At 36.6% G+C, this 26,262-nt stretch overlaps 1 protein-coding gene across 1 annotated transcript in view; it reads left to right on the plus strand.

The window, feature by feature from the left end:
- The first annotated feature begins 8,048 nt into the window (after positions 1-8,048).
- Positions 8,049-26,262, plus strand: part of rtn1b (reticulon 1b) — a 45,375-nt gene continuing 27,161 nt past the window's right edge. Inside the window, exons 1-2 of the mRNA XM_067383604.1 lie at positions 8,049-8,706; positions 23,871-24,599. Of these exons, the coding sequence (XP_067239705.1) occupies positions 8,484-8,706; positions 23,871-24,599 (952 nt within the window). The 5' untranslated portion in view covers positions 8,049-8,483. The remainder of the gene's footprint in view (positions 8,707-23,870; positions 24,600-26,262) is intronic.

Below are 26,262 nucleotides of genomic sequence, written 5' to 3' on the forward strand. Positions count from 1 at the left end.
TATTACATCTAATATTACATCTTTAACCAAACTGCTGGGTTTGTCCATATTAAACCCAACTTGGGTTGTTTTTAACCCAACATTTTTTTAGAGTGTATAACGTCCTCCACTAAAACATTGACTTTGTAATGTTCCAGTTGTAAATTGCAGAAAATGTATGCACTGTGTCTGCTCATTCTTCCTCTCCGGTTACTTACATAGTAGATGTAAATGTTCACACATCACAATCTGACCATTGAATAGCTCATCATCCATGCACAGCAGGCATATAGAAGAAAACACTGAACACTGCTGCAACTGATGAACTATTCATGCTCTTTATGCAAACTGAATGTAAATTAGTGGAAAGCAGTAGCTCTGTGACATGTTCATATAGTCAGCTTGGGACTGCATATGTGCAGGCATGCATATGTGAATTAATTTAGTACTCTCTCACTTGATTGTCCATCTGCTCCGACTGATGTGAGGCTGCATAATCAGAATGGTGAGCAAATCAGAGGGCTTGATTCCTCATGCAGTTTCCATAGGCAGCCCACTAATGCAGAAAATGAAAGTGCACTTATTACTGAAAATTAAACTGTAATTATTACTGATGCATATGGCTGACCTGCCCATATTATTAAGTCGTATTTGTGTTTATTACTTTTGACAGATGCAGTATTTCTGTCAATGCATTTGTGCATGATTAACTACATACATAATGTTGTACATTAGTTAAATTGTACAGATTCATGTATTTTCAGTAATTATTATTTTGACTACACTGATTTACCATAGCCTTGATATATTTAATAGTCCACCTTGTCATGTTTTTATTTCAAAGGGTAGCTGATGCCACCTAGTGACAATGTGATGACAACTATAAAAGCAATATATAATATTTAATTATTTAATTCTGATAATAGTGATAGAGAAAAGAGACATCAAGTGAATTATTATGGATACTGTAATAATAAATAATGTAAATATAAAAAAAAATTATACAACATTATTAAATATTCTAGTTTCTGCTTTGATAGTTCAGTCAGATACAAAGGATCATCATTTAATTTCTCCACAATTTGAACATAGACTGTCAAGTGATCAAGTGGATCCGGTCAGGGTCAGAAACATGGTTTAATAATGAAACACAATGCAGAAAGAAATAAGTGACTGAATGCATCAGTGAGAGAATAGTAATGAATAGTTGTTTCCAGTGGGATTTAATGAATTGAGGGCAAGTGGGGAAAAAAAAAAGCAGTAGCTAATCTGCTTCTCAAATGACAGCATCATCAACTTCTCATTTGCTCAGAAGAGATGAAGAGGAAGGTCACTTCATGCCAGACTGACTAAAGAGCCAAGAGCATTGTTGCTGTTGTTTCTTCTGTCCTTCATGGTTTTCCATTCATTTGTGACCAGACTAGAATATCCTGCAGAATATCTCTGAAACCACTAGATGACATTATTTCCTAAAAAAAAAAAAAAAAAAATGAACAAGACCAATGACTATGCTTAACAGTTGAGTGTATATTTTTGGACAATGCTAAGATCCATTTATAGCATTACTTCATAATATTTTTGTGAAATTAATTTGAAATTTAATCTAAAGTTTTATCCTCTCAAATGATTCTAACAATTCCCCATCTTTATTATCATAAAGCTCCATCATTTTTTCCTTTTTAGAATTCAGATTTCCTACATAAGTAAATTCTGTATTGTACTAAAAATAAATAAAAATAAAAATGCAATGCAACACAACAAAGAAATAATATGTGAAAAAAAATTTCTCTGAGCAACAATGGATAATTACTAATATGATGAGCAATGTCTTCAGGGTATGCTGTATTATTATTCTACATTACACAATAACATATTCTTTCATAATTATGCTTTGTAGCTGTTTTCTCATAATAGCCATAATAATAATAGCAGAAAGGGCTTGTTTTTGCAGATTTAGTTGTCAGTCACTTTTATTTTCACAATAAAGAAATGCTCATGAGCCCTAAAAGAAAAAGAATGGATCATTGCATACAGGGATGGGCAAAAATACATCAAAATGTATAATAAAATAAAATACCAAATACCTTCATTTTAAGTGTATCAAAATAAACTACAAAATACAGCAGCCACACCATGTATCAAAATAAACTACTGTATTTTTGTATTTTGAAAATACTACTTTTACAAGGGAGCATAAAATACAGTACAGTCCAAAAGTTTTGGAACCACTAAGATTTTTAATGTTTTTAAAATAAGTTTCGTCTGCTCACCAAGGCTACTTTTAATTAATTAAAAATACAGTAAAAAACAGTAATATTGTGAAATATTATTACAATTTAAAATAACTATGTACTATTTAAATATATTTGAAAAAGTAATTTATTCCTGTGATGCAAAGCTGAATTTTCAGCATCATTACTCCAGTCTTCAGTGTCACATGATCCTTCAGAAATCATTCTAATATGCTGATTTGCTGCTCAATAAACATTTATGATTTATATTTTCAATGTTGAAAACAGTTGTGTGTTTTTTTTTTTTTTTTCAGGATTCCTTGCCTTGGTGAGCAGTCGAAACTTCTTTTAAAAACATAAAAAATCTTGGTGGTTCCAAACTTTTGGACTGTACTGTATGTCTTCGCAAACCTTGCATCAGTTGGCACATTTGATCCATCCCTTCACCATTACACTGACTTGATTAAGTAAACAATGTTTGAAAGCAACAGCTTTTCTTTGCCCGAGTCATGCAATAAATCTGACATATGCAACCAGTTAAAGGCACAAATATGTATGATTTTTTTAGATTAAAATATTCAACAGTGTTATATTTTTTGTTGACGTGTGTACTTACATTATCCCAAATGTTTTCAAGAAATTCTAAATCCAGAGAAATAAGCCATTTTAACCAGGACACACACCGTGTCCATGTGTCGCCTATCAATGACATCATTACCCTCGATTTCCCGTTTTATTTAGTCAAAAAACCATGGAAACATCAAAGACACTTTAGTGCTGTATATTATGAGTTTTATTAGACAACGAAATAAACTGTTTGGATTCATCGACAGAAAACTTATCATGTTATATCGCTTAACACATTAAAGGTACAATTTGTGATATTTTTTCCGCTAGAGGTCGCTAGAAGCCTATTCAAAACAAAGGCGTAGTTTGATGACGCCAAGTTTTAGAGCGGAAATTTGGGACATGTGGTCTCCATCTCAACGGACGGTGCAAAAGAATAGGGATTGGAGTCTGGAAGAACTCATGTTCGTGGATGCGATTATTAACGTTACTGTAGTATGAAGCAGAGCAGGACCGAGTGTTGCGGAAGCTGAACGAGGAGCTGGAGCGATTGATCAACACTCACGAGCAGTGGGACTTTTATTATGACACAGTTGCCGGCGCCGCTTCCGCTTTTCCGGTCATGAGTTTACGGGAGCTGTCCTTGTCGACAGAACCAGCGGCAGATGGTAAACAGTAATTATGTTCCATAAACAAGTAACACAATCTACCATAAAACGTGCAAGAAGTAAATAAGGAACTGCTTGAAGCAAGCTAGTGGTGGACGCTAGACACTACTTCCGCATTTGTCCACGGCACTGTTGTCATGTGGTTTCTACGTCAGTAAAGGCAGTAACAAAGGTAACTGACGTCATTGACAGGCGACTGCACTGCCCCGTGTCACTGTTTAGAATGGGAATTTCCTCATGATTTACAAGTAGTTGAAAACATTAGAGATATTGTTTGTAATCAGCTGGACAAAATATATAACACTAGCCTAGTGGTTTTTGGATATTTTACTGCAAAAAATTTACATTTTGTACCTTTAAGGGCCAGATTTACTAAACGTGGCAAAGTAGCTTGAGAGACCAATTCCACAAATGTGTTGATGGGAGTGGAAAGTTTTGCACGTGATCTGCTGACATGCAAATTAAAGAACACAGACACGGTCAGATCATTTACATAATGACTAACGCAATATACCAAGAGCAGTGCAAAGAGTTGGGTTGCAAATAAACAGAGCTGAATCCTGATGCTAATGTTCTCATCAGGTGCGGGTCGACACAGGCGCAATGTAATCTGACAAACCAGTATAATATAGTTTGCCAAGCTATGTTGGCCTATAGATACAGGCAAACAAAAGTCTTACTCTGGCATTTCAAAGAAATTAATAATCCTTCTTCCATGCGCTCTCTGTTCACTGTGGTGTCTCTTCCTAACAGCAACAATTGCAGCCATGTCACAAAATGGGTTAAGACATGCTTTTTCGGGGCGTTAAATAATGGTGTAAATACCAGTAAATTGACGAACGCAAACATTAGTAAATCGCATTGTGTGATTCATTTAAATACTCTCGTCCCATAAATTTTGCATCTGAAAGGGAAACTCCTAAAAATGCATATGCAATAAGGTCAGCCGCAAACACAACTCAGTCCACGCCTTTTAGTAAATCCCGACAGTAGATTTTCTAACGCCAAAAGAGGGTTTGCGCTGGCACAAGCTGTTAGTAAATCTGTCCCTAAGTCTTTTTGTTTTCTTGATTTTTTTCGCGAGTACCATGTTTTACCATGACTAATATTGATCTAGCTTACAGCAGTGTGCAACAAGTGTCTCATAGCAGCCGCTGAGCGAACGCACAGAGTAGCACTATACCAACTTTCAACACACAAATGTATCTAATATGATAAGCAGTGCTGCTTTACCCTACGTGCACAAGAAGCGGAAGCAGCGAGTGTGGCATAATAAAAGATCCGCTACTGTCGAGCTGTGTGTCGCACTGGCGCTTGCTCTCATTAGTAATCACTCCAGTGGGCTCGTTCAGCTCTCACAGCATTCGGTCCTGCTCTGCTTCATACTACAGTAACGTTAATAATCTCTCCATGAACATGATTTCTGCCAAAGTCCTGTCCCGATTCTTTTCCACCGGCTGTAGACGTGAAGACAACACATCCCATGATTCCGTGAAATCAAGGAGTCATCGAGCTTCGCATTTATTTTGAAATAGCGATCTTTAGAAGCAAAAATATTGGGGCTTTTACGGATCAAATATTCACATATCCCTGTGATCTCCCAGATGAAGGTTAGTTTTAAAATAAGCAACAGTATAATGTTTGCAAATGACTCATAATTGTATCCTAATTTAGTTACTTGGTGTTTGGTAATAAAGGGCCTACTTTGCATCAGCAACACTGACTCAATGACAAGAACTCATTTATAAGAAGACAAGTGATGGCACCTGCATTCATACAGTTGTGGCCAGAATTATTAGACCCCTTCATAAATATGATCAAAGATGACTCTAAAAATAAATCTGCATTGTTTATCCTTTTGATCTTTAATTCATAAAATTAGCAAAAATCTAACCTTTCATTGAAGGAAAAGAATTGAAAGTGGGGGAAAATAACATTGAGAAATAAATGTTTTTCTCCAAAACACGTTGCCCACAATTATTAGCACCCCTAGAATTTTTTATGAGTAAAATATCTCTGAAGTATATTTGCATTCATATTTAACATTTTTTTAGCTCACCGAGTGATCATGAACATGAAATTGTCCAGCCAGGACTTCCTGTTACAAAGGAGTATAAACATGGGGAAACACAAAGGCCAAATTCCCTTAATCATTCATCACAATGAGAAAAAACAAAGAATATAGTTCTGATGTGCAGAAAAAGATTGTTGAGCTTCACTAAATAGAAAGTGGCTGTAAGAAAATACCTAAAACATTGAAAATCCTCATTTCCACTATCAGGGCAATAATTAAGAAATTCCAATCAACTAAACATATTACAAATCTGCCTGGAAGAGGACGTGTGTCTAAATCGTCCTAATGCATGGTGAGGAGGAAAGTTTGAGTGGCCAAAGACTCTCCAAGGATCACAGCTGGAGAATTGCAGAGATTAGTTGAGTCTTGAATCTCAGAAAGCCTAAAAAAATTATCAAACCGCACCTACATCACCACAAATTGTTCAGGAGGGTTTCAAGAAAAATCCTCTGCTCTCATCCAGAAACAATCTCCAGCATATTCAGTTGTCAGACATGACTGGAACTTCAAACGGGACCGGCTTCTACGGTCAGATGAAACTAAAAAAAGAGCTTTTTGGCAGCAAACCCACCAGATGGATTTGGTGCACACATGGATAAAAAGTGCCCCATGCCCATGGTTAAATATACTGCTGGATCTTTAATGTTGTGGGCCTATTTTTGTGCTGGAGGCCCTGGACATCTTGTTCAGATACATGGCATCATGGATTCTATCAAATACCAACAGATAAAAAATCAAAACCTGACTGCTTCTGCTAGAAATCTTATAATGGGCTGTGGTTAGATCATCTGTTGGGACAATGATCCAAAACAAACATCAAAACCAACACAAAAATGTGTCGCTGAGCACAAAATGAAGCTTCTGCCATGACCATCCCAGTCCCCTGACCTGAACCCTAAGGAAAATGAGTGGCGTGAACTGAAGAGAAGAAGCACCAACATGGAGCTGGGAATCTGAAGGATCTGGAGAGATTCTGCATGAAGGAATGGTCTCTGATCTCTTCTCAGGTGTTCTCCAAACTCATCAGGCATCATAGAAGAAGACTCGGAGCTGTTATCTTGGCAAAAGGAGGTTGCAAAAAGTATTGAATAAAAGGGTGCTAATAATTGTGGGCAACGTGTTTTGGAGAAAAACATTTATTTCATAATGTTATTCCCCCCCCACTTTCAATTCTTTTCCTTCAATGAAAGGTTAGATTTTTGCTAATTTTATAAATTAAAGATCAAAAGGATAAACAATGCAGATTTATTTTTAGAGTCATCTTTGATCATATTTATGAAGGGTTCTAATAATTCTGGCCACAACTGTAGCAACTAGTTTTTAACCAATTAATCATTTGATTGTTAATCATACTGTAAATATAGGGGGTTGCTGCTCGGTAATGTTTTCAAGAACATTATGTAAATTGGTATACTATTTAGCCTAGGGTACCAAAATGAACACCAAAACTTAACATGAACTGTTAAAAATTATATCAATTCATGCTAAAAACTGATGGAAAGCTGGCAGCCTGCACGTTTCTTGACCACCTTCTTCCATGTGGATCAATTTTCTGTTCTGATCACAACAAGTCTCTGCAAACTATAGAGTAGGCACCAATCAGAGGCCGCAATTTTATGATGTCAATATGTGGAGTTCCTAAGTATTTTACAATATTTTAAAAATACAAAACACTAAAGTATTTTGATACAAAATACAAAGCCATTTTCATCAACCCTATCAAATACAAATTACAAAATATTTTGTATTCGAAATGCATGTATCATAAATACTGCCCATCCCTGATTGCATATATATGGTGCATAATAATAAAAGATGAGTAAATGAAAAAGAATCTTCATTGTAAATATCCATGGAGTTTACTGTGTATCTTTGTTATGAAAAATATGAACTTTCTTAGAAAAAAACGATGAAAGCTGTAGACATGAAAACTGTAGACATATATATATATACTGTATATATATATATATATATATAAACATGGATTTCAGGGGTCTTCAACAGTAGGCCCACTGCGATTTTCCACCAATAATTGCTTGATCTCAAAGTAGCTTAAATAATGCATGTGAAAAATACAATATTAAGTTAAGAAACTAGCCTAAAGTTCTGCTAAATGTTTAATTTTTCCCTCCTGCATCACAATATGCTGCAAGCTTTGTGTAATGTGTAATGCGAACATCAAAAGAAAGTATGTAAATATGTAAATATAGTACAATATGCATTTTATTACAGGTCAAATTTTAAATGCATGTAGGTAGGTAATCTTCAACCAGCCTTGACCTAAAAAAGGTCTACAGGGGTGGGGAACGTTGATCCTGAAGGGCCATTGTCCTCAGGATTACTAAAGTTACAGGCAGGTGAGTGTTTTTTTCAGGGTTGGCGCTAAACTCTGCAGGACAATGGCCCTCCAGGATCAACGTTCCCCACCCCTTGTCTACGGCCCCTCCTGCAGAATATCGCTGAAACCACTAGATGTCACTATTTCCTTAAAAAATGAACAAGACCCATGACTATGCAATAACAATCGAGTGTAAACTTGTAGGACAACGGCAACGCTCAGATCCAAACTTAATCGTTGTTGCGTTGCTTCACAATGTTTAAATGAAATTAATTTGAAATTTACTCTATAGAGCGAGTTTATTCGCTCAAACAACTCTAACAAGTTTCCATCTTAATTCATTACCAGGTATCGAAAGTCTTATTTTATGCCCATTTCCAGCTCTGTGTGTTTAAATACTGCGTGCCACTATGAGCTCGAGGCACGGTGACGTCAGCGCCGAAACACTGAACTAAACAAGCCATTTTCAGCAGCGTGAGCCTCTGTCGGAGTGCTCGGCCTTTCCAGACCACTTCTGATAGTTACCTAGCGTCTCATCCGAGGAGTTCAACAGTGTTTTGCCTGCTTTTCTTGCGTCTGTGGCCGCGTCTCTCTGAAAAGCATCGCACACAGACGAGCGCTCAATAATGTCAGTGAAGCCGGAGGCAGGTTCGGAGGGAAGCTGGTACGTGGACGATTTTGAGGAAATCGATCGCTTTGGGAGTACCACTACCGCCCGGCGTGATGACTTGGGAGAGGAGAGGCAGATGAGAGACTGGGAGGACGAGTCAAGTGAAGAGAAACAGTTTTCCAGCCATCCCGAAAGCGACCGGCAACCGCTCCCTGTTGTCATGGAGACTGCTTCCACAGGTAATGTGGTTTTGATCTACATCGTCATATATGCAATGCTTTGAACTACTTCTCTGTCGACCGGGGCCTTGTTATCAAACAGCAGATACCTTGGCTTACTGGCTCGCTTTGTCTGAAGTACAAGTATGTCTTGTTAAAACGAGGTTGGACATTGAGGAACTTAACTGTTCTAGATTGTTTTAGCACTTTTGAGGAAGACATATTTGAGAAAACGTTATTCTTATTGCATTTACAACTGTCAACAGTCCGTTAGTAAATGATGAAATCATTTCAAATTTAAGCAGATAAGATATAGGCTACCAAAAGGCTATAGTACATTTATTTATTTTAAAAGATGTGCTTACACAGACAATCTAACAATTGGTTCCTCTCTAACTAGCCTATGTATAAAATGCTTAATGAACGAAATATCACGGACTGTAATAAAATAATGTATAACTACACGTTGTCATATGAACAACCAGTGAGTAACTGATTTAAATCTCAAGAGCCTTACAAGGTAATTCTTTGTTCATTTTGAGTCTATTCATTTAGTGACTGCTTAAGCTGATTCACAAGTGCTTTTGCTTCTTAAAAGAAAAGGTGTTCTGACGATATTATGCTACCTATACCAACACTATATTTTCATGGTTTTAATATAGGGTTTGGTGTAAGGCTGGAGCTTAGTGAAGCCTCACAACATATCACACATGAATGTTATGTTGTAGTAGCACATTCTGATGAGTTATTATTTCTCTGTGAAGATGTGCTATCTCCATTTTTTTTTTTTTTTTTTTTACCCATTTCGTGCTGTCATATACATCTGACAGCTTATTTTGTGCCTCACAAAACATACCACCCATGTTTTAACTTGAAAAAGACTGCACAGATGGCACTTCTTGAGCAGGTAGCACAAATTGTCAGAAACATGTTTCATGAGGACTCTCCATTGACAATGGTTTTTATACTGTACAAAGTGTATATTCTATCCACCAAACCTAACCCTTGCAGAAAACATTACGCATCTTCACATTTTCAAAAAAACCTAATTTAGAATGATTTATCAGCTGTTTAAATCAAGGGAGGAAAAAATGATTCACAAGAATTTATTCACAAAAATTACTATATTCATCCAATATCTAAAAACTGAGACCTCTGTCTCCATAAATCTATACCTGTGATTGTTTTTTAAAATTAAGTCTCGAATGAGACCTATTTACCTGTGCACCGTGTTTGTGAGGCTTTGTATAACTCGCCCTCTTTCCCCTTCAACTACAGTTTTTTTTTTTTTTTTTTTTGGCTGTTGTTATTATTCCATTGTGTCTCAGCTGCTTTTCAGACCAGACACTTTACAGTAACCTTTACAGGTCCTTTACTGCATAGAGATCAATACTTGACATTGCCATTTGAAAACCTCACAGGCGTGGATCGAAACTCTGTGTTACAGTATATGACATTATACTGCTAGGTAAGAGAAATGAATGGAAAGCAGAGCAATTCTGACTTTATCTTACTGAGATGAGATAGATTGTAGTTCCATGTTAATAAAGCCTCGGTTCAAAAATAGTCTGTAGACAATAAGATAAAAAAACATAAGACTTAAGTAATGGTAATACTATATGCAGTATACTTTCCTTTGCTCCCATTTTCAGGTCGCTTAAACCAGATCTTTATGTAATTAAAGATGTTTTCTTTTTCAATTTTAGGTTTAGACAAGTCTTTTTTTCTCTGTTTGATCTTAATGCTGTAGACTGGTGAGTGAGAGTGAGATTATGTAATAGTCTTTCTTGTGGGTATCACAGAAAGATAGAGAGGTTATCATTGGGTAACACAAAAATAACCTTATTATGAGATATAATACAGTGAGCTAATGTGGAAATGGTATTAGGTGGTAAGGGAAAAATAAATCGTCACAATGCAGGTGCAATAAAAGTTCTTTAACTGGAGTCTAATAGCTCTTAATTTGTTTATCCAAACAAAAGGACATTTTGAACATTTCTCACAATAAATTCAGTGTTCAGTGAGGTTTCTTCTGGCCACCATAGGAAATTCTCCTAACCTATGCATGTAAACACTTACTATGAACTAAATCACTGATGAAATCACCTCAAATTAGTATATTAAACATTGTGAGTTTCTTTATAGATGCATCATGAGTGAGTCGCACAACATGTCTGAATCACCAGATTGACATTGACAAGTGGATGAAAATCAAAGTCCTGTGGTAAAATCCTCTTATCAGGCTGAATCTCTCATTAGCTGAATGACAGCCTAACCCAGAGCTTATTGAACCACAATACTGACTCTTAGAGGATGTGATACTTGCCTTTTTGATAACAAGTCATTAGATCACATTTTGAGCACAATATTAATCTGTTAAAATGTTGAATGTTATTACATGAAATGAACCTGATTCTTTGGGTGAGCTCACATTACACCTTTGACTTTTGATGAGACCATTTTAGGTTAGAGTTTGGCCATGCATTTGTACATGAATAATTTAGTGGCAGAAGTGAAACATAACCTCTGACAGATTGCAATTAATGTGAATATATCATATCCTGTTTTGGATAAGTCAGAGGGGTTTTTATACTGTTAATAATTCCACTAAGACTAATAATAACTTGATTCATACCAATATGCTAAAAATTTCTGAGGTTTTTCATCTAGCATTTGCCTGTTTCTTGAGTATTTTTTTAACCTCATGATACAGTTAGATTTAAACTACTTGTTAAAGTTTGCTTCCTTGCAATGCAATATTTTACCAAGAATATATACAAACCTGATAGTTTGCTTCTTTGCTCAGTACTAGTAGTGAACTGAACCATGGCTACAGTAAGTAGAGAGTGTCCTGGGTTACTGGCAACACTATTTGATATAATGAGCAATTATATATCATTTATAGGTTATGTACTGGAGAGACCCCACTGTGCTGTCAGTGGTACCAGAAATCAGAAATTCTTTGAGTTGTATTCGACAGCAGGCAGTTCATTGTTTTTAATGTCTTCACTTCAGTGAGTCATGATTCATTAGGGAAACTGGAATGCAAGTTCACTTTCTTCTTCACACACATACAGAAAGTGTTGTTAGTTGTGGAATATTGCATACACATCAAAAAGTACTAAGAACTATAACAAGATTAAAAGAATCCATTTTTCTCTTGTGGTAACACATGTGCTGCATTAACACTGCCACCGACCCAGCATTTGCTGTCATGATTTTAAAAATCTTTCACATTCTATCTATGATATGTTGATATTCTATAAAGGGATTCAATTGTATTATATAGTATACACATAGCATGAACAGTTATTTTTTACTTAAATTAAATTGTATATGTTCAAGATTTAAAACTTCCATACTTCCATACCCTCATACTCCACTAGCTATCCCACGGCGATACATGATGTTGCTGGCTCACGCCAGGTCAGACATTCTGTGGGGCTCAGGCTCTGGGGCGATGGTGGGTTTAGCACTTGTTTCTGGCATACTCATCGCAGCAGGCTCTGGCTTTCCTTCTGTGGTGGGTAGAGTTGTGCCGATATTCGGTAATGCGATAAATCGCGATAATGAATATGCACGATATTGTAATCATCGGCACTTCAGAATACCGTAAATAATAATTTATTACCAATTATTAATTTTTTATAAGGCAATTAAGAATACTTTACCCATCAATCGTATAAAATGCACAACATCGCTGTATTCTGCGTCAAAAGGACACGCGCTCAGATGTAAACAATCCCAACGTGGGATCGTCAGGAGATGAGCTGAATGAAAGTGCGCGTTCACTCTCTGACAGCAGAGGGCGCTGATGGAACAGCAGCGGTTACCACGGAATCCGTGCAAACAAAGTAACTGCGCTAGTGAAGTTTTTAAAATGCTTCAAACAGCCATTCATTTTTTTGTAATCACAGTGTTTTTCATCACAGCACCAAATACTGAATACTTAAAAAAGACTTAAAAGGATATTTATTTTCAAACCTAAACATTTTTATATTTTAATCTGGACTACAACATGCCCTAATGATTAGAAAGGTTCTGATTATTTGTTATTGTTCAGTAAAACATACAGCTTCATTAGTTAACATGTTAATTCATTATCACTAAACTGACAATAAAAATACTTATTATTTATTATTAATTAATGTTAATTTCTTAGTTACTATTTAATAACATTACTAAAATCAAAATAACTTATTTAATGGACCTGAGATAAAACTAACAATGATCAGTTGTTTCTAAAATAACATTAACAAAAAATAACACTTTCTGTAACAAATGTAGCTATTGCTCAATCTTAGTTAATGCATTAAATAGAGTAAAGTGTTATCTGTTGTTCTTTATAGCCTTCTTTTGCATTTTAATCTATTTGAAAATTTCAGTTGTTTTTGTTTTATTACAAAAAGAGTTCTTAAACCTGTTACACTATGACAAAAATGGTTTTGCAACTTATTTTAATATTGTGATAATACCGTATACCGTGATAAAAGCTTAATCAATTAATCGCAACATGAAAATTTGATACCGTCACATGCCTAGTGGTGGGTTCTGGCTTCATGTCCGTGCAGCGGGGCGATGGCTGGCTGGGCTTTAGGTCTGGAGTGGGGTTGGTGATGTCCTCCTCAGCAAAAACAGTCTATATTAAATCCACACAGAAAACGTAAAAGATTGCAGGTGGAAACATTAAACACAACCACGTTTAACACTGATGATAGTGAACCAATGAACTTCAGGGCAACTCAGGGCATAAATACAAGAAGATAAAATGGATCAGGTGTGTAGAACTAACTACCAAGGAAACTAAAACAGAACAGACCATACATGTTACATTACCAAGCATTGTGGAATACCAACATAGGCAAAATTCAAGAAACATGCTTAATGGCCTAACATGGTGTGTATAGCCAATTTACTGTTTGTTGTGAAGAATGAATCTAAACACAGCAAGCATATTGCATAACAGACTAAAGTGATTATGTAAAAGGTCTTAGCAAATGCTCATCTGTCCAGCTTTACAAGGTAGACAGATGAGCATATGCACATTATTAAAGACAAGTAAACAGTCATTAAAAAAAACAAATAATTAAACTACAAGCAATAGCACAAATAAATAAATAAATAAATAAATACAATAGAATAAAGATACAAGTGGAATAAACAGTGCTTTTCAGGTTTTTCAGATAGGTCTAACAGTAGTTTCCAGGTACAGAAATTTAATAAAGTAATCAAATGTAAAATAACACTGCATTGTCTATAAATTTGATCCTTATTAAAGTTACAAAAGTTATTCAGTCGAGCAGTGAATGATTTTTGTTTCTTTTGTTGTTTGATTAAAGGATTAATTTAATAATTTACTCACCCCCTTGTTATCACCTTGTTAAGATGTTTATGTCTTTCTTCATGTTGAAAAGAAATTATGGTTTTTGAGGAAAACATTCCAGGATTTTTCTCCAAATAGTGGACTTCAATGGCTACCAACGGGTTGAAGGTCCTAATTGCAGTTCCAGTGCAGCTTCAAAGGGCTCTACACGATCCCAGACGAGGAGTAAGGGTGTTATCTAGCGAAACGATCAGTCATTTTTTAAAATAAATTAAATTAAATACTTTTTTTTTTAAAAATGCTCGTCTTGCACTTGCTCTGCGATGCAGAGCTCATGTGTGTGCTTTCTGTGTGTGTGCTTTGGATATATGCACACACAAACTTCTCACACAGCGCATGAGTACCAAATTGAGTTCTATTTTGTGCTTTCTTGTGCTTGAATGTTTAAATTGGCAAGGCATAAAAACGCATGCAAATGATAAACTTTCGTGACCATGCAGGACAAGCCTGATTGGTACAGCGACCATTCCTTCAATTGCTTGGAACGTTTTTCTTGCTGAAAGGTGCACCTGTATCCGCCATGTTAAGTACTGAGAATCCTCATCTCGTGTATGTAATTGTGGGACTTATTTGTGTTGCTTTTTTAACCCCTGTCATACTTTCCCTCCTTGTCTTTTTGTCACTCTTGTTTATTAAGGAAACTTTGCAGTGTTGCTTCATCAGTATCTTCCTGTGAAGATAGACCTGGCGCTGACTAGAAATAACACAGACAGACTGCAGGAAGGAAGTCCTCACAATGTACTGATCTTTCTAAGCTCAGTTAAAACTGTCAGAGCTGCATAGCTCAGGGAAAGTTATAGTTTCGCCCACCAGTTCAGGCCACCACAAAAGAATTATGTCTAGTCTGGTATTTAATATATATATATATATATATATATATATATATATATATATATATATATATATATATATATATATATAAATATATGGAGGAGGTGGAGGCCACTGGCATTTTTTTCCCTACTCAACTTTTCTGACTGTTTTTCACTAGTTTTGCATTTGCCTAGGGTCAGTGTCACTACTGGTAGAATGAGGCAATACCTGGACCCCATAGAGGTTGCACAGGCTGTCCAAATCCTCCAGGATGGTACATCAATACGTGCCATTGCCAGAAGATTTGCTGTGTCTTCCAGCACAGTCTCAAGAGTATGGAGGAGATTCCAGGAGACAGGCAGTTCCTCTAGGAGAGCTGGACAGAGCTGTAGAAGGTTCTTAACCCATCAGCAAGACCGGTATCTGCTCCTTTGTGCAAGGAGGAACAGGATGAGCACTGCCAGAGCCCTACAAAATGATCTCCAGCAGGCCACAGGTGTAAATGTCTCTGACCAAACAATCGGAAACGGACTTGATGAAGGTAGCCTGAGTGCCTGACGTCCTCTAGTGGGCCCTGTGCTCACTGCCCGACACCGCGGAGCTCGACTGGCATTTTCCATTGAACACCAGGTCCGCCACTGGTGTGCTTTTCACAAATGAGAGCAGGTTCACACGTCTGCACATGTGACAGACGTGAAAGGGTCTGGAAAAGCCATAATGTTAAGCTGCCTGTAACATCGTTCAGCATGACCGGTTTGGTGGTGGGTCAGTGATGGTCTGGGGAGGAATATCCCTGGAGGGACGCACAGACCTCTACAGGCTAGACCATGGATGGGCAACTTCGATAGTGACGAGGGCCAACATTTTTTCTCCTTAATAATATGGGTCTTTGAATTCAGTTCTCTTAACACACTACACAGTCCATACTAGTATAGATGTCCAGCATAATATTTTTCCCCATTGAGATCTGATGTGATTTCAAAGTGTTCCTTTAATTTTTTTGAGCAGTATATGTATATGTCAAAATCTGCTAATGGGTAATTAAAGATGCAATATGTATTATTTTTGCAGTAAAATATGCAAAAACCACTAGGCCAGTGTTATATATTTTGTTCACTTGAGTACTTACAATATCCCAAATGTTTCCAACTATTTGTAAATCGTGAAAAAATTGCAATTTTAACCAAGGCTCCGGAACGTGTGAGGAGTCACCTGTCAATTGCGTCATACCCGCGTTACCCTCGGTTTCCGGTTTTATTTTGTAGAAACCATGGAAACACCAAAGGCGCTTTAATATATTACACATTGTAATAGACAAGGGAACAACTGTTTTGATATATTTATAGATATCATATTTTCTCCATCATACAATATGTTTTAAAATTAAATGCATGCCATTTATCAACACAAGTCATCCAGCATTTAATATGATATTCTAAAATCGATCTTACTGCTGTGTGTCTCAAACAAGTGTCTCACAGCAGTCGCCGAACGAACGCACAGAGTAACGTTATAACATAATTTTCAACACTCAAATGTGTCTAATATGATAAATAGAGCTGCGTTACCTCATACTCATGACCGGAAAAGCGGAAGCGGCGCCGGCGACTGTGGCATAATAAAAGTTCCTCTGCTCATGAGGCATGTGTGTTGTACAATCGCTCCAGCGGCCTCGTTCAGCTCCCACAACACTCGGTGCTGCTCTACCTCATACTACAGTAACGTTAATAATCACATCCATGAACATGTTTGTTCCCGAGTCCAATCCCTATTCTTTTGCACCGTCCGTTGAGGTGAAGACCACACGTCCCAAGATTCCGCTCTTAAACTTAGCGTCATCAAGCTACACCTTTGTTTTGAATAGGCCTCTAGCGGACAAAATTATTACATACTGCACCTTTAAATGTAACAAATCATGTAAAAAAATCATCTTTTATTGGAAAATTTAACAACATTTTATCAGACTTTATTTTATTGCCTTAATCTTTTAAACAATTGAGAAGATGGTGATAAAACTACGTTATAAAAATCACCTGTCAAGTTTCTAATTACTTAAGTATATGAGAGTCAAATTGAACGACATATCAAGATCACTCATTTAACAGTTCATTTATTGCTAAAATTATGAAAAAAAGATCAGTCAAGAATAAAAAAATATTGAAAATATTTGAATCAGGAATCTCAGAATGAGTAGTTTGTGCATAAACATTTGTCAAAATCAACACGGTGAACGATGTTCACTAACCTGGCAAAGTTTTTCAGTTGGATTGGCATTTATTCTCTTTAGCATGCAGTGTGAAGTATTTCACTAAGATCCTTGATCATTCCAATTCAATTTCAGTGAGTGAAGAACAAATTTATACTCATGTGTGTTATGTATTATGTAGGCTATTTTATCGCCTCTGGCAGACAGCATATTGAAACCCCCTGGGCCGACATTTTCAGCCTCTTCTCAGAAAGCGATTGTAACGTAGTTCGTAGATACGGTAAGGAGGCAGGAACCAGCAAATGTTAAACACAACTTTAATACAAGTAAATACATATTAAGTAAAATGCCGGCAGTTCCTCACGTTCCTATCGTAAATAGTTCTGTGTATTATGAACATTATTTTTTGACAGACATCGATGTCATCAATTTTTAAATTATGTGGATTTGAAAACAGATGGATCGCAAGGTAATAATTATTTATTTCTTAGCTGGCAAGTATTCATTGAAGTGATTGATGCCCATGAGTGTGGTATGGTGATGATTTTAGCTCTAATATTGCAACCGACATCCAGCCTAAGTTTTGATGGGCGTGATAACATACACTTTAGCATTTTAAAAAAAGTTTTTACCTACTTAATACTGAAATAATATTCTTCAAAAGAGTGCGACCTGGATGTTATGTTCAAATGCATATTAAATTCAATTAGCTGAACTTTAGAGCTGTGATTTTTTTTTTTTTTTTTTTTTACTTAAGTAGGACTTAAGTAGGCCTACATCATTGTATGTAATTTCATAATTACGTATATTATCTTTTAAAATATAGACAATAGGACTAAAAGTGTATTTCCAAAAGTACTGACAAGCATTTATAGTAAACTAAAATATACTTGTGTGACCTTTTATAGTACACCTTTTCACCCTAAGATTATTCAGGTAGGGTAAGGGAAGTCAAATCTAGCCTAAACCATAAAGTATTCACCTGCCGGCTGGTTGAAGTCCTTCAGGAATGACGTAAAGGACTACCCTGCGGTTGTTATTTATCGAGGCTCAGTTTGTAGTTATAAGTAAAGTCTCACGGAAGGCAAACATAACAGAAAAATATCTCTTTTAGTGGTTACAATACAAAACAGTTAATGCAAAATAAAACTTAAATCAGCTTAAGCCAAACAGCTCTATAACCTAGCTTTACCCAGCAATATTGGAAATGCAGTTAAGCTACTTCTACGCTTAATGCAGGCAGCATCTGAGGAGGCCCTTTACTCCTCAGACATTTATACTACTTTTTGGGAAATTCCAACTTCATATTACTCATCAATTGATAAATGCCTATGATCCAATTTTCCTGCTGTAGGAGTATCAGTCTCTGTATCTCTTGCTTACTAAGACGGATGTCCTTCAATTGTTGCCTACGCTGTCGTCTTCTTCTGTCGCACTCTTACTCTTCTTCCTCGTCTTCACCTGGCTCGCCTCCTCTTGAGGTTGCAGCACACTCTCTTCATCCCCATGTGCCTTCTTGTTAACCTTTCATGTTGGTTACAATCAGTTCATTAACTTCAACTTTCACAACATTCTGCACATTTCATCTTATCTCCATTACACCAGAATGCAACATCATTGCACAACATAGCATTTTTGGTATTACTCTAAATTAGATAACAATTATAGCAATCATTAATATATGGCAGTAAATCAAAAACAAGCAAATATCATATCAAATAAATGGCAATATCAGGTAAATGGCAATATCAACATCAAAATCCAAAACAATATCATGTCAATTCTTTTGAAACTTGTATGTATTTAAATATATACTATATTTATATATGTATTTATATATTTCTATAGTTTATTTCAGTAGTATTATATTATCTGCAAGTATAGTTTTATTAAAAAAATAGTATTAAGATTTGAAGAAAACATTCAGTCCAATTAAGCTCACTTCTTTTTACAAGGGGGCCAAAAGTAGTCAAGCTCCTCTTGTAAATTAGCATTATATATTTTAAACCACTTGATACACATGCACATATGAGTTTTTCCGCAAGAGTCCTTTACTACAACAAGATTATGTTTTGATCTTAAATAAATATACATATGCCACCATATGTCAGGAGCCCTGCTCTTAGCATTTATTGACCTGTTTTGCCTACTTTTTTTTCCTTTAAGTTAATCCATTAGATATATGCAACACTAGGCAGTGAAATGTTATTTGAGCAATGGTGACTGTCCGAAGCTATACAGTGTTGTAAGTCTTAGATCTATTCATTAACTTACGCTGTGGATCCTGCTAATTCCCTACTAAGTTTTTAGGTTTAAACAGAGGAGTGATTAGCTTTCATGAATTAGTGTTAGCGCCATGGCTAATGCCTGACTCTTACCCAACACCTTGTCAGAACAACAAACAACAAAACCTAATAAACACATCATCTTCATCTTCAGAACACAAATTAAGATATTTTTAATAAAATCCGATGGCTCAGTGAGGACTCCATTGCCAGCAAGACAATTAACACTTTCAATGCCCAGAAAGGTACTAAAGACGTATTTAAAACAGTTATTGTGACTACAGTGGTTCAACCTTAATGTTATAAAGCGACGAGAATACTTTACTTTTTGTGCGCCAAAAAAACAAATTAACGTCTTTATTCAACAATATCTAGTGATGGGCGATTTCAAAACACTGCTTCATGAAGCTTTGAAGCTTTACAAATCTTTTGTTTCAAATCAGTGGTTCGGAGCGTGTGTCAAACTGGCAAAGTCACGTGATTTCAGTAAATGAGGCTTCGTTACGTCATAAGTTTTTCGAAATTTCAATGGTTCGCCACTGGGGAGCGTGACTTTGGCATGAAGCAGTGTTTTGAAATCGCCCATCACTAGATATTGTTGAATAAAGTCATTATTTTGTTTTTTGGTAACATTAAGGTTGAACCACTGTAGTCAAATTAATTGTTTTAAATACGTCTTTAGTAGTTTTCAGGGCATTGAAAGTGTTAATTGTCTTGCTGGCAATGGAGTCCTCACTGAGCCATCGGATTTTATGAAAAATAAATTGTGTTAATTTGTGTTCAGAAGATGAACGAAGGTCTTACGGGTGTGGAACGACATGAGGGTGAATCATTAATGACAGAATTTTAATTTTTTTAAATTGGCAAGGCTTGAAAACGCATGCAAATGATAAACTTTCGTGACCATGCAGGACTAGCCTGAATAGGACAGTGACCGGTCTTTCAACTGCTCGGAACGTCTTTCATGTTGAAAGGCGCACCTGCATCCGCCATGTTAAGCACTGCAAATCCTAATCACGTGCATTTATTTGTGGGACACTCATGGAGTGTTTTAAAGGATAATATCTTCCATCGACAAATGACCACACTGGAAAACACTGTAGTAAATGACTAGTTTAGAACAGAGAAACATCTGAATGCTTCAGTTAGAGAACTAACAGTGTAATGGCGTTTGTTAGGAGAAACAAATTTTCTGTTTTTCAAAATCCAAGCATTGTCTTTGTACAGGTGAAACACAGTTTAGTAACAGGGACTCTAAATGAAAGATCAGCACTTAAGGCCACCATGTGTTCTCGCTATCGGTGTGTTTTTGAGAGGATGAGTCATAGCATGCATACTGTTAAATGTTGAGGGTGAGAGGTGTGGGCTGAAGGATGGTGTGGTGTGAACACTGATCTGCCCTCACATACAGAAACATTTCTGTGACATTCCTGTGACAGTTGCTGAGATGATTCTATCTTTATATTGTTTGCAGGTTTTAAGGTTACTATCAGTTCATTTGGTGTGTTTCTTGAAAATGTAATAAAGGGTGTGAGTTTTTGTTTTTGATGAATCAATGTCTCTCTTCTCTATCTGCACTTTTTTTCATATATCTTCACACTTCTTAGCTACTGATGGTTAAAAATAGAGTCCCAATGGAGTCATTTTGCCCAGTGAATGTAGGGCAGTACAGAGACAGAGGCACAGGATCTCTGATGGAGTGGGGTCACGTTAGCATTGCGATTTACAGTCATGGAATTCTTCCATCTTTTCACCTCTCTCCTCCTCTCCATCTGTTCATTCATCCATTCACTTATAGCATGATCAGATTCAGTGATAGTGCTGCTAATGAAAATGTTTTGAAAGACATAGAGATAATTCAAGGTTTACCATTTAATCATTAAAGGGATAGTTCACCCAAAGATAAAATCTGTCATCATTTATTCAACCTCAAGTTGCACTAGGTAAATTTTCCCTATCCCTAGCCAGCCAGCACCAGCATTTTTGATCATTTTCACAAAAGTTTTATGCCCCCAGAATATTTTGTTGTATGAATATTTAAACATGCAATATATCAAAAGAAAGAACAAACCGTCTGCTTTTAAAGGGATAGTTCACCAAAAAATGAAAATGGTGTCATCACTTACTCACCATCAAGTTGATCCAAACCTGTATGATTTTTTTTCATCTGTTGAACACAAAATAAGATATTTTAAAGAATGTTAGTAATCAAACAGTTGATGGCAGCCATTGACTTCCATAGTAGAAAAAAATAATACATATACATATTAACAACAGAAGAAAGAAACTCATATAGGTTTGGAACAACATGAGGGAGTAAGTGATGACAAAAATCAAAATGTTGGGTGAACTATCCCTTTAAACGACAACAACAACAAAAAAATTATTCTAGCTTCATGCATTCTTTTTATCAACATTTGAATATGGGTAAGTTTCATAAAAAAAAGCGACTTTTTGCAAAAAGCTGAGAAAATCACATTTTTGTCAAAGACTACATCTGGATCAGATTCACAACGATGATCAACACATAGATGGAGTAGATCGAGTCCATCAACACCCCCAAAGCTTACACAGTCCTATAGCTCTGCCTGGGTAGATATTTATTCAGTAACAGAAAGTTTTGATTTATATGCTGTTTAATATTGATGATCGTATTATTTTACATATGCATCTGCTTGCATATGCTATGGCTTGTTACTGCTTCTTCACCTGTGTTTTGATCAGGAGTTTCAGTACTCTTTCAGAAGATGAGTAATAGCGCCCCCTGCCATATAACAGTGAAAACACAGAAAGCTGGAAAATTCTGTCAATGGCTGGGAAGTGTTGTCTTATAAATGAGAGAAAATTCAGAGAAAAGAGTTAAGTTAATCTTCATTACTTTAACCTTCAAAGTGATATCTATAGTCTTTTAAGTAAACGGTAATTGGTGTGTTTTAAAGGTGTATTTATGTGGCACCACATGGAATTGGAAAAGTAATGATTGAAACCAAACAGGTTTGGAACGCCTATTACCCTACCATGTTACTGTATAATATATTCAACAATGTGTTGATTTTGATCGAATCACTTTCTGGTTTTGGAGTTGGAATTGTTTTCAGGGATGATGTAATTTTATTTTTTTCAACAAAAGACACTTCTTATTTGCTTAACATTCAACAACAATTGCTTTTTGAAATAAGTGAATCTGACATCTACAGGGCACTGTGATACTTGCTGAGTTACTAAACCAATAGGCAACTACATAGGCTGTAATATTATGAATAATAATATTATACATAACATATATAAAAATATTAGATAACATAATATATAAAACACTACAGAGACATTTTCTGAAAAGTCTGGAACATGTTCATCACTTTAGTAGCAAAAGTTTTAGTTTTTTACTTGAACTTTGATCATTTTTTACCATTGTCTCTGCACATAAACTGTGATAGGAAAATTTTGTATGCTGTACTTTAAAGAAAAAGTAACATATTTTAGATCCCCCAGTTTTTTTTTAATCACTGTATATTCTTTCTTGTTTTGCAGACTGATTTTTCTGATCCCTAGGTGAAATCTCAGACATTTTTGGTCCCCATGTAAAAACCAGCTTAAAAATAATATGTAATGTTTTTTTAAAATGTAAAAATGCAAGTTTTCTGTGATGGGTAGGTTTAGAGTTAAGGTTAGAGATAGGAGACAGAAACTATGGAATGTCCCCATATGAAAACCCAACATTTTGTGTGTGTGTGTGTGTGTGTGTGTGTGTGTGTGTGTGTGTGTGTGTGTGTGTGTGTGTGTGTGTGTGTGTGTGTGTGCTTCTGCCCTTATGTGATACAACTACAGTTGACCTTCGAATAAACATTGAACTGGAAATCTGTCATCTGCCACAAATAGCCACAATAATAGAGAGAAGGACAGAAAGATAGCGAAGAGCAGCCAATGTGATTGCAAGGACTTAAAAACAAGGACAATTGGTGTGGAGGGAGGAGTGATGACTGCTAATGAGAGCTGTCACTGCCACACCCCACTAAAGCCTGCTTGATGACAACAAAATGACAATCTGAAACACATACACGTATTCTCTTTCTAACATCGGAATTTCACAAACAACACATGTATAGTGAAATTCACCACAAGGTCACTTGATGTAAGAAGCCTTGGGAGGCACAACATTCAGAGATAGAGGTCAAAATGCCACTCTGTTGTGCAGTTCTCATCTAGGATTCTGTATTTGTTTAACAATATAATAATAAATAAAATAACCAGATAACAAAAATCTACCCTTATGGTGATGCAAATATATGATGGTAGGAAAAAAATGTTGTTATGCTTTTGCGTTCTTTCGCAAAATTTTGCATTGCCCAGAATTTTGGTTTTGGGTTTTTTTGTACTAGATTTGACAGAATAATGACACTACTTTTATAGAATAACCATTGTTTAAACATGGTTTGCTGTAAGTATGTTAAAATAGGTTCTTTAAAATTCTTGTTCATGTTCGTCTTCTCTCATGCAGATAAATCGGATTCAAACTTCCAGAAAAAGTCCACTGATGACAGGGATGACCTATACACCTCACTCTTGTCAAATCAAAGCTATGGCTCACATGAAGACACCTACTTTTCTGGCAGCCTGGGCACATCCGGTGACAAACATAAATCCCACACTGATGACTTCATTTCTGGACCCCGTTCCGTCACAATGACCTCAGACTCCGGCATCGAGATAAAATCCAGTGCAGACCCGACTGACATCTCTCACAAGATACATGACTCCGAGAAAGCTTTTGACTCTTCTTGCAACTACATGGACATCAGCTGTAAAGAGGACTCCAGTAGCTCACAGCGCCCCCTGGAGGACTGGAGGATGAGCGGCCTCTCAGAGCCAACCCAGTACACTAAACTGGAGAAGAGCCCATCACCAGTAGAAGTGGATGTGGAGGACATTGGCTCTGCAGCAGTTCTGGACTCTCAGACCTTCCCATATGTGGAGGAACCATCGGATGAAGAACTGTCTGATTATCAGCCCTATAGGTCTCCAGGTACTGGCAGCAGTGCCAGTCCTGTAAGGATCACTCTGACAGAAATGTCACCTACATCTGTATCGCCCACCACAGTCCAGCACAGCCCCACATTTACAGTGTCAGAGAAGGAGAGTATCCTGAGTCTGGGGCTGGAGGGAGTGCCCACCGTCACCCTCTCAGAGCCAGAGGATGAAAGTCCTGAGTCATCTACACCCCCTACAGGTAAGCATAATCATCCCACATAAGCACTCCACTGCAATATATCCACTACATTATCTTTAATTCCTCTGCTATATGACCTTATGGTCCCGTGTAGGTGTATTTGTCAATCTAGGAACTTTCATACATTTAAATGTATTAATTTAGCTTCTCTTTTATCTAAAGCAGTGTTTCCCATCACATTCCCAATACTGCATTTGCTTGTCTCCGTAATTAAACACACCTGATTCAATTCATCAGTTTATTAGTAGAGACTCCAACCCTGCGTTCCAATGTCCATACTATCCATCCTAAATAGTATGTGAGATTAAAATAAGTGTGTCCCAAAGCATAGTATGTTGAAAAGAGTATGCTAAAAGTCCCCGGATGGTCTACTATTTCCGGTAGATTTTCGAAGTGCGGATCCGTGCACACTATAGAGGCTAATATTGCCCACAACCCTTTGCGCATTGGACGAGGATTCAGTTCAGAACTACAAACACGAGTAAAAAGTGTTAAAAACTACAAAACATGGCGGATATACGCGATTGACGCTGAGAGATTTGAGTGACTAATAATCAGTTTAACCTGATAGAAAATATATATTTAATGTTACCCGTGTTATTTTTCATCTGCAAATAACAATGTGGAGTTTTATAAAGATCCGAATGGCCATTAACTTTTAAATGCATCATTATGCATTAATATGAGGACAGTTCTCCACATGAAAGACTGCAGATCAACGTGCTGTATTTCTCTCCGATACGGTAGGAAATTAACTAAATGAAATGTGGAGGATGTAAGATGATTGACAGGCCAGTTTACGGTGACAGGATGCGACAGAGAGAAAACACGCGATTGTATGATGTGTTAGTATGTCCCAAAGCTTGTCTACTCTTTTACTACACACTCAAAAGTAAGTACTTTTTGTTCACAGAAAGAGTATATACTTTTAGGGCGTAGTATAAGTAGGCGAATTGGAATGCAGCACAAGACTGAAATGAGTGTGTCAGATAAAGGAAGCATGCAAAATGTGCAGTGTGGGGGGCCTTCAGAAACATGGTTGGAAAACACAGATCTAAAGTGATTAACAAATGAGCAACTGTGTAACATAAAATCCAACTGATCCTACAGAAAAAGTTGGCAAAAACAGTTCCAAACCTTTTGGAAAAATACAAGCTAGAAATGAAATGTGGGTGAGGCCCAATGATAATGTTTCAGAGTACACTACTGTTCAAAAGTTTGGGGTTGGTAAGATTTTTTTTAATGTTTTTGAAAGAAGTTTCTTATGCTCACTAAGGCTTCATTAATTTACATTACTTGCCCACTAAAGCACCACCCCCAATTTTGCTTTCCTTTTTTATAGAAATCAAAATCATTTAGTTCAGTTGGACAATGGACGCTACAATTATAAACCGAAAGTGTTTGCTCTGCTCCATACAGCACGGGCTGCAGAATCGCAGCACGGTGCAGCAGGAGTCAGATTTCACTTATCACTTGACGAGAGTAAGGAGAGCTGACTGATAAGACTATGGCGGAGGATTTGGTGCTTGATAAATATTTTCTCTTGGAAAATGTGCCATCAATACCGCCACTCCCTATAAATAGAGTATGCGTGATCACAAAAGTGAAAACAAAGTGAGCGCACGTTCAAAAGCAATTTCAATACCCTGCACATTGATAGCTG

This window comes from Chanodichthys erythropterus, chromosome 4 (assembly GCF_024489055.1).
Source record: "Chanodichthys erythropterus isolate Z2021 chromosome 4, ASM2448905v1, whole genome shotgun sequence".
Classification (NCBI taxonomy): Eukaryota; Metazoa; Chordata; class Actinopteri; order Cypriniformes; family Xenocyprididae; genus Chanodichthys; species Chanodichthys erythropterus.